A 12,716-nucleotide genomic window follows, 5' to 3' on the forward strand; every position below is an offset into this window, starting at 1 on the left:
CAGTTCCCCAGCCTCCCTTTACGTCAGCCGGCTTGTAAGAAATCTTGTGCAGTCATGAGTACTTGTCCCTTGCGCAGCCCGCACGTTCACCAGTAGAAGCTGGAGATGATGCTATTAAAATGTCTGATACATCAGGATAGATCTCAGCTTAGGAAGAAGCTAGCAGCATGATATACATGCTATTATTTGAATTATTGTTAAAGGCTCTCCCCAGCTCTGCTAAGTCTATTTTTGGCCCGGTAAGTTTGGAGTTAAGCTTTGATTCTACTTAAAAGTATGCAACCAACAGCAAATACTTTAATATCCCTAGTGATTCCAATCATTAATATCGTGTTTAGGTTATGTGAGGTATGAAAGCTTAATTTGGCTGATCATCTGCCATTTTTAACAAGGAAAGGCTACATGACCTTGTGCTATCCTTTGATTTTGCTGCACAGTCCCAGTTGCCTGACCTGAAACCTGTAGAGCAGGTCCTATTCAAAAATGCAGTTTGGGCAGTCTTTGCTCCTGTCATTGGCATTTAAGCAAACCTTACACACCTATGACACATGGGCCAGAAACAGAGGATCGTGGGTCTGTTGTTTGCAGCCGAGATTGTGTTCAGGTAACCTTTCTATTTTTGTCAACTGGCTCCTTAACTGGCCCCATTGGTTGGTGGGGAGAAGTGATGGTAGAAAAGATACTGAAACTTTACCCGAAAGATACTAGAAAAGTGACAGAAACTTTACCAGGCTAAGTACTCTATGGATGACCCTATTCTTTTGTGATAGTATCCAACCCCTTCATATCTGATTTTACATATTTACAAATTAATATATTTTACATAATTAGGTAGTTATTATAGTTTAACAAAAGACATCTGTCAATGATGTTCAAACAAGCAAGGAAGGGAGCTGAGGGGAAGAATTGATGTAAGTATGGGCTGTAAGGGAACACAATTCTATATTGTAATATAATCATCAATGTTATTTAGCTCTAACAAGGCATCTAAGCCCTTTTTGAAGCTATCTGCAGTCTCTACTGTGAACAGCCCTGAGCTCAGCCATTAAAAAATTCTTATAGTAAAGAAGCCTTGTTCCTTCTGGAGATTAAACCTTTTTTCTAGTCACTGGGCGACTACTGTACCCCCCATTTCCTGAACACCCTCATGACTTCTGTAATGCCATTTACAACCAATGTCCAGTCACAACTGGGCAGTTCTATTCACATGAATTCAAATGTGTGGTGGAAAGCTGGGGCAGTGAGAAAAAAACTACATTGGTGCGGGGGAACGGAGCATAATCAGTAAGATGGATGCACAAGACAGTTTATTATACTTTAATTTTTGGCCAATAATCACAGTGTTTATAACCCCATGTCTCATAAAAAATAAGCATATTTTTACACAATTTAAGCTCTTGTAGTAACACAAATGTATGCCATACTTTGAAAATGATAGAAGAAGCCTATGAAAGGAGCTGATGCAAGATGTCTTAAAGGTGACTAATGGCAAGTGCTGTCTTTACCTAGCCATAAATCCTCCTGATACAGCGAAATGGCTCATGTAGACTAGTCACACAATTCATGCATGCCTGAAGGAATCTTATATTTTGCATCTCTGTGCATTACATGAGGAAATGTTCAAATATGTAAAAGGAAACAATAGCTTTTGATTGCCCCATATAAAATGACAAGCAATGCCAACTTAAAAATCCATTTTCTTTACATTTTATTTACAAAATGTATTAAAACTTTGTACATGCCTCATTAAAATGAGGCTCAGTAATCCGTCCACACATGCAGTTATATCTCTTTACAGCCATAAGTTTGCTTGGCAATTGTACTGCTCACCAATCTGCAGTTAAAAAAGGAAGTTCAAACGAAACAAATGAAACATTAAAATACAAAGAAAATATATATATATCCCAAATGTCCTACTGCTGAATTGTTGCAGTTATAGCAGGAAAATGTAAGCAATCAGTAATTTTTACATGCATTGTCTCCATTAAAAAATACCGAACATCCCTGCTTCGGTATGAAGCTCACACTCTGAAAAAGTAATGTTTCATTCATAAACGTAATTATATTTTTAACACTTTCCTTGACAGATGCTGCCACAAAATCATAGGTACTGGCTTCTCTATCACAGAAAGAGTTAAATAACATCTAGAAAACAATAGTTTTTTTTAGTATTTTCTGCACAGCATTGTTCTCCCATAATGGGATATTAATAGCATTAAGACTTTGAAAATAAAAATCACAGTTCCATTTTAAGAGAGTCCCATTTCCCAGCTGGCCTTCATGTTAAGTTACCCATAATACAATATTCTTCCACGTGCTTCCAGCTGAGAAGGTATCAAAAGGCTAGTCTTAATATATATATATATTTTTGGAAATAAAGTACATTACATATCTGCATTATCATTACAAGACAGTTACAATGATGTTTAATGAAAGGTTTATATGCTGCTGATGTATGTGAGTTACATTTAGAGTTCTTCCTAGTTCTAAAGGTAGCTAAGAATGAGGAATAATAGGCAGCATGGTGGCTCATAGGTTAGCACTGGGTTCCTGGGTTTAACTCTCACTAAGCACCAACTTTACCAACTTTTCGACAGGTTCATCCTTTATGTATTAGAAAAAATGTACTCCTATACTCCTTAAAAGTAATTATAAAATAATTGGCTCTTAATGAAGTTGGCCTTAGTGTTTTTGAAGGAAATTTGAGAATTTTCAGCCCTAGTATAATAATGAGATTACTGATTGCTAAGCTTTGCTTTACCTAGAGCAAATGTTTAGGTAATTCATGAGCCAAGACAACATGGCTTGTTCTCATTCTCCTGGCACCCAGAACCATCGCACATCTAGTTCCCATTCCCAGCTACAACCTTGAAATAAAGTGAGGGTAATCTCTTTTTGGTGCTGCAGAATAATAACAAGTTTAATTAAAGGGCAAGTAACCAAAACTGATATTGGGTTTGAGATTCCCTTGTCCCATGCATGTTGGTGAATGAACAAAATATAATTTCCATCTCAATACACTTTAAGAGACTATTTTTTTTCAATTTACACTTTGAATGTTTCAGTCAGTAATTCCTAATTGTCTGAAACATAAAACAAATAACTTAATATTGTATAAAAAAACAAATTGGTAATCAAAATAAATGGACATTTAAAGCGAACCCATAATCAGAAATTGGCCAAATAAACCATTACCAGTATGCTATCAAGCAGCCGAGCAGCTTTTAGATCATGTTTCTGGTGAGGCCTGGAGTGGTGGCATCATCCAGAAAATCAACTTTGAAGTGAGATGTAAATTTATTTTATGAAGTCAAGGAGGTAGAGAGTTTAACACTGAAGTCAAGCTTTCTCTGCTTCTGAATGCCCCCTTCACTGTAATTGATGACCCTGCGTCCAGGGAAATCATTAACCAGATATCCTGAAGTCCGCTCATGACGCCAATCACAGGGTAGAAGGTGTTTAGAGGTGGGGAGAGCTTGACTATATTAAACTCTCCACCTCCCTGACTTTATACAACTAGTTAACACCTGATTTCAAAGTTGTGTTTTTTTGATGAGGCAACCAAGCTGGTCCTCGAAAGTAACGTGATTGTGAAGCTGTTGAGCTGGTTGACAACATCCTGGTAATAGTGTAGTAGGCCAATTTCCTCTTTAAAGAAATGTTATGAATTGTACACATCAGTAACTTTTGTATTTCTACACCATATACATTTCTTAGATTATGGTTTTTATAAGTCTGTGAATTTCTTTAATAAGCTCCTCTATATTGTTTTATACTTGTCAGAAGTGTTTTAGTTTTGAACTGTTGACTTATTTTATGAAAATTTCCATGTTGAAATGTTTTTGATATACTAACACAGTAACACCTTTAAAAATCGCCCATCTTACATTATTCACAAGCATAACCTGAAGGAACAAGGTTGTAATATGTGGAAATTTTGAAGTTGCATTCATTTGACGCTGACATAAGTCTATGTTTTGCATTGCGCAGTAAAACTGGAAGACATGGTATTTTGTATAGAAATAGAAAAATAGACTTTTTAAATAATGTTTTCATTATTTGTCAATTATATATTCACAATAATTTCCTTTTAGTTTGAATATTTTTATAGGTTGCCACAAAATATACCTTTCTTGTTAGTTGGCCTAGAATCTGATATGAAAAGAACAGTGTGGATCCTTAGTTGAAGATAGCAATTTATATTTATTGCAGAGTGAAGTAAAGAAATGATCGTTGGTACAAATGGCTTCGAAGACCCTGTGGAAAGGGTTAAGGCCCACAATGGTTACATGAGCCAGCAAGATGGATGCAGAATACAAGGCTCTTGTTCCTTTATAACAGAATTAGGGGAAGAGTTAAGTGCCAAAAACACAGTGAAGAAAAATGATTGGGCCCTTTCCTTCTGCCTCTAGGTGATAAGAATGGCCACCACTCTGCCCTCTTGTTTTGTAAATTCTCTGCTTCTTCTGGTATTTTGTTTAAATCCACGTTTTACAACTAAGTAATGTTTATCCATGACCAAGTTCACCTAAGGTTGGCCTTAAACTTTGGGCATAGTTCATAGTGTGGTTTACTGATGGTTGTTAAATTATTAAATGTTAACAAAGCTGTTATCAACTCCCATTTGACTGTATAGAATGTCTTCTTCCTTGTGGCATTTATAAGAGTAGAAGTAACCTCATTGAGTGAAGGTTGAGGGAGTGGAAACAGCCTGACATTTATGTATATTGGGCCAGATCTATTGAACTGGCTGCACCATGTTTCTGTCTGGCACTAAAAAGAACGTCTTTGGAGCTTGCTAATGTATTTATAAAGTGTTTACAGCAGTTTTGTGTCGCGCCTGCCCCTTGCCAAGAAGACAACAAAGATGTGCACCTAAAGGGGCGTGTTAGTGCTTAGTTAGAGTTTGCAACACATTTAATACAGCGACTGGACAGAATTGTGTCCCATGCTGTATGTTAAAGGTGTACTTAAAAATGATGGTGCCCAATTTCCGAGCAGTGCAGGGTGCGCCAGATAATTGAAGACCGTGCACCAGTAATAATAATATTTTGATAAGTTTTAAGTGTCTTAAAAACAAAATGTTACCAGGATATCTTTGTCTCTTGAAAGAGGGAGGGGAATATTTTAAGACTGAAAACAGTGGTCTTAGTAGGCAATGGCTAAAAAAGGGAAATAGATTGGTTACATATTTCTGATTCTGGTTTCTGTGCCATATATGACTAGTGTCTAAAGAGTTTAAAATATAGAGAGTCCTGGTACAAGATTTAAATTGTTTTATGAATTTTATGACTAATTTAAATTCAATTTAAGAAATAAGTTACTTTAATCGGTGCTGAGCACATACAATATGCAAAACAGTAATATGTCCAGTATGACAAATATTCAGTTGTGCCTATTGTTGTATCATGGGTTATTACTTTACTTACCCCACATAGGTATCGGTTTCATTGTCTGTGTAAAATGCCCCTTTGGTCTGTGGTACCTTCAATACTCCGTGAAGCAATGAAGCATTATATACATGCTATTATATGTTGTAAAACTTTTTCTTTCACTAGTTGCAATGGAGGCTGAACTGGACTCAAAGCAATCACTTTCACTGTGCTCTTCTACTTTATATATAACGCCTTGAAAGAACATTTTACCTAGAGCTTAAAGTAATATTGTATTGGATTGCACATTTTACAGAACACACAAGGGTCAAAGCAATTTGAGATCAGGACTGACACATTTTCATCGCATGTCAATGTATCAAGCTTTAGTACTTTAACTCCCAGGATCTTACAGCTCTGCTGTTCAGTGCTGTATTTTCTGCTTGGCTAGTATTTTACAGCAGTGTGTGTTACGGTATCTACTGCATATATGCCCTTGATTTTTTGTTATGCTGTATATGTATAGGATCGAACATTGAGACCGTTGTCTTATATATTTTATTTTTTGAATCAATGGTTGTTCTCATAGTTTGATCAATCCTTTTTGATTAGAACACATGATCTTAACTATGTAATTCCATAATCAGGTGTAAATGATATCATTATGTGGAAATTGGTTCTGCAATTACAATATTATAATATAATTATTAATATACTTTAACAAACATTTGTTTAGTTATAGACTTTTATGTGTTTTTGTTGTCAAGTGCAATGGACATTATTCTCTTAATTAAAAATACTTCAATATATACCTATAGGTTGAAATGGTGAGCTTGCCTGAATATACACGTGTGGGTTCTGAATGTGTTAATTAAAAGCAATCTTCTTTTAAAATCAGAACAACTTGTTGCTTATTGAATCAATATGTTTAAAGGAGGTTAGCATTCTGTAGCATCCTATCTCCTAGGACCTATAGATGTCAATGTGTCCTACTTGAGGCTCCCATTATAAGCCAGAAATGCAGGTTTGGGTCATCTATTTTATGGATTCCCTTGATTTTAAGATGAGCTATATATAACCATATTTCCTTTGTAGAGGAAAATTGTATAGGCATCTGAATCACGCTTTCCGATTAAAGGGATTTTCTGTAAGAAATCAACCATTTACATATGTTCTTTTGTCACAGTATACTTATGCTCTTAAGTAATCAATTCCAGAACATTAATGACAGCAAATAAAAGAAAGGATATATGGCTAATATTAACATTCCTTCCGTGTTGCTGTTTTGACCGGTTTACTGCATTGTGTACATTATAATAGCATATATTGTAATATCCAGATGTAATAAATTCACATACTGGCTTTTAGTTAAGATACAGACTAAATACACAGGTTTAATTTAGGATGATAAATGAAAGCTGTGAATACAGTAACCAAATAACCTCTTAATCTCAATTAGGTGGCTATCTTAGGTATAAAAATATATGTATATATAACCTGAAATAATTGTGGTTGTGTTTCTTTCACCCCTGAATGCAACATTCATATATTTTAATGAAAACAGATGATATTTTTTTATCCTATGAACATTTTAGCTTTCGGAAGAACCCAAAAGACATGGTTAGTCCCCAGTGTAACAGAACATAACATACCACATACATAACAATAATACATAAAATGTAACACATGTGAATTTAAAAGTGCATTCACTCTACACAAACATTAAAGTCAACTTAGACACAAACCTGTTTTTCACACAACTGTGACATACTTTCATGTTTTTAGGGACTGCTATGGGGTCAGTACAAAGTCACTCCTTTCTTTCTTCTGATCTGTATTTCAATAAATAGGCCATATTAATCTAAAGCTTTTGATCCTAGTTTACAAGTCATAATAGGTCTTCTTCTTTGAGTGATTTCAATGAAACATGGACAAAATTACAGTAGAGAAAAGACAATATGAAACCTACTAAATGACTGTGTTTCTACTATGGAAAAGAGTGAATGCACCTTTAAAAAATGCATATAGAGCATCTGAGGCTCTGTAGAGTGCTAATAATCAATGGCTTTTAGAGAACTTGTTCTTTATATGAGTACATATTCTTACACGAGAATCTCGTCTTGTGGCCAGTTAAAGTTTTGTTTTTCAAGCAAAGCAATAGCATTTCAGTGATAGTTTGCATTGTTGTGAGACTCAGAATGTTCCATAAGGCACTGAAGGAAAGAAAAAAGAAATCTGTTCTTTCTATTAAAAGTTCTTTGCACCATCAGCAGTTTGTGTCATCCCCGACACCAAGGAAAGAGTTTAACTGGCTCAGGTGTTCAGGATGTAGGAGGAAGCCTCATTTTCATCATCTCACCCTATGACTTGACTCATCTCAATAGTTATCTGCAATATAATAGACATATCTTTGGTAAATAGAAGAGAATACCAGTAATTCATATTTTTATAATATTCTGCTAATATAAAAGCTTTATTGCAAACATCAAAGACAAATAGACTGAGATTACTTCAATATAACGTGTGACAATGTCAAAAATAATTGTAACTTACTCCTTAAGTTTGACAACTTTCCCCACTTTAATTCTTTTCATCATTTCATTGGCTTGGCTCCACTAATTGTGGAACAATTGGAATATTTTCCTCTAGCCCCACCATTCCTGAGCAATCAGTACCATTGGTTAAGCAACCAATATGGTAATTAGGCTTTGTATAGTCAAGTTGGCAGCTTTGGGTTCAAGCAGACTGCCTGGTGCCGCCCATTTGACAGTAGATATAATATTTAGCTCATTTGGTAAAAAATAAAGACATTAATTGTCCTGAAATAGTAGGGTTTGGAGTAGAAAATGTAGACTGTGAAAATTAGTGAAGTGGAACCTATTAAAGGATTAAAGAGTTGAAGTTGCTGGTTATGGCGAGAGGTGCCCTTTTGTTGTTTATTTAGTAATTATTGCTTTTTTGGTATTGTATTGCAGTTTTTTTATGTGTTTTTTAAAAAGAGTCATAAATGGACTGTCATTAAGATAGTAATTGGGTAATGAATGCATTTATGGATTTCATATGGTCCAGCTCCTGGGCCACAGTGACAAAAACTCCTGGGCCACAGAGACAGCGTAGAAGTACAGCTGTACATGCAGTTTTGCTAGTGTTGCTTAGCCATATGAAAGAAAATAGGGTTGCTCGGTAAAAGGTTCAGCCTCAAGTATATTTTAACCAGTATTGTATTCCCTTAATTTTATCAAGGGAGTCAATAATAAAGTAATAAAGTCACATTTTCCATAATAAAGGTATGTCCTAATGACAGCCTATCAATAAATATTTTTGGCAATTTCAACTTTTTTGTTTCACAAAGTGCAACAACAACTGCTATAACTGTCAACAAATGCTATATATATTGATGAACGGACCTGTTAAAATTCGGTTTTGGCTGAGTTCAACACTAGCTGCGGTATATGTGTTAAAAACCTAATTTTGGGTCCCATTTGGATGCTGTCCTCCTTTGCTGTTATGGTGAAGTTACATATTGTATGCCACAATACACATACTGAACTGTCATTTAAAGGTTAATTTGTGCTATTTCAACTTTACTGACACGTTTGCTAATTAAACAGATTAGCAATAGTGTACTTGCCTAACTGAGGGTAAGAATATATAGTATGCACATTTCTACCAATCACAATGTAAAGTCATTACTATAGTCAATCATACCCTTAAATTTTAACGCTTTCTGTTCCATAGACATTATAACCTTCTCTGTATGTAGCATAATTCTGGGTGCTGGTTGCAGGAGGAGGCTTAAAGTTTTGTGCATTCTTTGTAAGTTTCATTCTTTTGGATTCTGCTCGTGATTTGTAGCAGAATTCTATCAAAGCCACCATCATGGCTAGTCCAAGACCTCCAACAAGGATATAGAACACCCCTGCAACATTACTTAGACTCAGGGCGCTTGTCTTGTCCTAAGAAAAATGAACATCATTGTTAGGGTCACTGAATAAATGACAATAGATTAAAGTTTGGATCGACTTCTACCCTATATAGGCTACAAACTGAGGTAAGGCAATACACACACACATATGAGTATGAATTCCCTATAACACTATAATACACTATAATTCCCTATAATACATTACTGCATTTTTATTTTTAAATTATGAAGATTTTCAATAACACTATTTTAAAAGAATAACAATTAATACTTTGAAACACATAATATTTTACATTCTATGCATTCCATAAATTTAAACATTCTGTATTTTAATCTAATAATTAGTTACTTTAAGAAAAATCATGTAAATCTCTCTACTATTCAATGTAACTATGACCTGTCATGCTTGGCCATAGCAACAAGCAACAGAGACCCAAAAGTTATGTCTCTGTGTTATAACCTTAGGGATCTGACATGCATATACCTTTATGTCACTGGATAAGGATAATTTGTAGTGAATATGTAAGAGTATTTAATGCAAACATGAACCATATTACAGATAAGCTATGGTTAATGCAGTACTTGGAATTTCTAAGCTATAATCTTTTTCATGCAGATTGAAAACTTATACAGAAAAAAGATAACAGGCATAAATCCGGATATACCCTAGAAAAGCTAATCCCATAATACATCTTAATTCTCCTGAAATGTATTCATTTACTGCTTTACTGCCTTTTATCGTGTAAACTACAATATATGAAAATATAAGCATATAAAAATATAATGGATCTCAGAATTTATTAATGAAATCACTACATGAATGATCCCAACTGAATGAATCCATTTTGGGTCATTCGAGTTGTGTTTTATTAATATTTTTAATATCTTCATATATTTATTTTGCATTTGCAGAAAATATTTCAATTGACTGCACTGGCTCAACAACAGCAAGATAAGTGAATACACATTATGTATGAATGCTGATGGAGTGAGCTACGGACAGTGTCAAATACATATACTAATTAAAAAAAAATTAGAATCCAAAAAGTTATTGGACTGAAATGTTTTCATGAAAAATGTGGTGAAATATAATATCTCATATATTACTATTTAGCCTTCATCATTAAAATAAAATTGATTTAAAGGAAAGTGAAAATAATATTACCACATTTTTCGGACTATAAGGCGCACAAAAAAATACTTTGATTTTCTCAGAAATTAAAGGTGCACCTTATAGTCCAGTGCACCTTATATATGAACCATATCTACAGACAACACCTGCCTTGAACTGTGCACAGGTCTAACACCTTCTGGTCATTTATCCTTATAATTAAGTGCGCCTTATAAACTGGTGCGCCTTATAGTCCGAAAAATACGGTATTTGGGAGTAAATATTTTTTAAAATTTTTTATTTAAAAATGTATTGTCTTTTATAGGAACAAATACTGAGATATATGGGTGAGATGAACTGAGCGGTGCTCAATGTCATTACTAAAATATAAAATTCCTACAAGTCAAGACCCTCAGGATACTTATCTATTACATGCTTTCATCCCTTTCACACAATGGGGTAGATTTACTATGTAATGTCAACAGAAGTGAAAACATTGCTGCTTTGAAGTGATGGATATTGACCCAGTATGAGATTTGTCTTCACATTTTGATACATATTTAACATGCTTGTGAAGGCTAAAATCTATCAAATTAGTGGAGTCCAATACCCAGCACTCCCACAGGTCAGTATTTCTAGCCCGTTGACAAGCGGAAACTGGCAGCTCTATTCTCTGTGTAGTGGTAGACCAGGTTACTGCAGATCAGCTCACGTTAATTTGAATTTAAGTTAAGATACAGTGGGAGTGATCTATTACCAACTTTCCTGGTTTCATTTGCAACTTTTTGAAACTTATTTGTCTTAGACAAAACTGGGACAAATACGTCTCAGCTGGGGCAAATAAGTCTCAACTTGGACTCATAAGTTTCCACTGGGACAAATAAGTCTCCACTGGGACAAATAGGTCAAAAAGAAAAGTAATAGAAATCAGTGTGGTGATAAGTCGCCCCCAGAGATTTGAGTTCAGTTCCATTCTCTATGTATCAGTTGCTGGAGCTAAATGTCATATCCTAAACTAGTTTGATAGTAATTTCCAATCCTGGAAAACCTGTTAAAATTATTTACCATTGGAAATTGTTTGCACTGGGATATTTTGGTCATATATTTCATGATTCCATGGGTTAATGGGTGAATATTGCTAGGTTAAAGCAAACCCAATAAAGCACCTCTTTTGTTTATAAATATACATGCTACTGTGAATATGCAACAATGACTACTACAATAAACTGAAAAGAAGATGAGTTTTGTAGCTTTGCATGAGTACTTGCAAAAATAATTGTTAAAAATGGTCATAAATCCTCAAAAATAACATTTTAAAATGTTAATAACAATAAAATCAAACTTCAAAACTAAAAAAAAATTGGGAATTGCCCCTACAAAGACTTTGCTTGATTTCATTGAAATTTGATAACGGAGACTGTCGAAACTGTGTTTTACAAAGTATTAAAGGGAACCTGTCATCAGGAGCCCTTTTTCTAGCTACTTTATGTCCCCATGGAGAATAGTGTACACATTGGAAAATGCCAGTTTTATTATAAAAACACATGGGGACAATCAAAAGTAAAGTTAGATGAAAGTTTACCTTTCCCTCCTCAAAGCAGTGTCCCTTGTTCCAAGGGAGTGGCCAGTGAGAAGTGGTTTCCCACCCTTGGGAAACCACTCCGTCATGCATTTATTTCAAATAGGAGAGATATGGGTGCTTTTTTATTGGAAATCTGGGGAAACTTCTCATCACTGGTCACTCCCATGGGGCACGGAACACTACCTTTCTCTCTGCAGAGCAATCTTTTATCTAAAGTTTTTTTTATTGGAAAAAGACAGTTTTATCATAAAAACACTTTGGTGCACACTATTCCATATGGGGACATTGGGGAGCCAAAAAAGGGTTACTGATGATAGGTTCCTTTTTATGGTTGAAACTGACGTTATGTAAATTTCGGTTTTAAAAAAATTGCCTTCAGTACTACAGCTCTCTATACATCAATGTCTGACTTTTAAGAAGCCTTGTGACATAATGATTTAATGAGCCATTCGCAGTTTCACCGTAAAGAATAGCCAAACCAGTTAAGTCTTTCCTAGAAGGAAAAGATCCTGAACTGTAGACATTGATGACAAGATACAATGACTTCAAAACAGGAAAGTATAGGGAACTAGTTAGATTGGAGATTGCCTTTGCAAGCATTTTTTTGATATAGCATCTCACATAATTTCCTGTGCTAAGGAATACTGTATGTGTTGATATAGTTTGTTATTGATGCAGTTCGACTGTATCTCAAGCAGCACTAATCACTATTAATATAAGATATCG

The 12,716-nt window shown here is 34.8% G+C and overlaps 1 protein-coding gene across 3 annotated transcripts in view; it reads right to left on the reverse strand.

Annotated features, from left to right (window-relative positions):
* Positions 1-1,302: 1,302 nt before the first annotated feature.
* The window catches only part of GRIA3 (glutamate ionotropic receptor AMPA type subunit 3), a 231,320-nt gene continuing 219,906 nt past the window's right edge, over positions 1,303-12,716 (reverse strand). For 2 of the 3 annotated variants that reach the window (XM_072123433.1, XM_072123432.1), the window contains exons 15-16: positions 9,081-9,328; positions 1,303-7,760 (exon numbers count right to left, since the gene is read on the reverse strand). In XM_072123433.1, the coding sequence (XP_071979534.1) occupies positions 9,083-9,328 (246 nt within the window). In that variant the 3' untranslated portion in view covers positions 1,303-7,760; positions 9,081-9,082. Of the gene's footprint in view, positions 7,761-9,080; positions 9,329-12,716 lie in introns of those variants that run through there. The other variant, XR_011849648.1, reaches the window with a different exon arrangement.

This window comes from Engystomops pustulosus, chromosome 9, assembly GCF_040894005.1.
Source record: "Engystomops pustulosus chromosome 9, aEngPut4.maternal, whole genome shotgun sequence".
In the NCBI taxonomy this organism is placed as follows: Eukaryota; Metazoa; Chordata; class Amphibia; order Anura; family Leptodactylidae; genus Engystomops; species Engystomops pustulosus.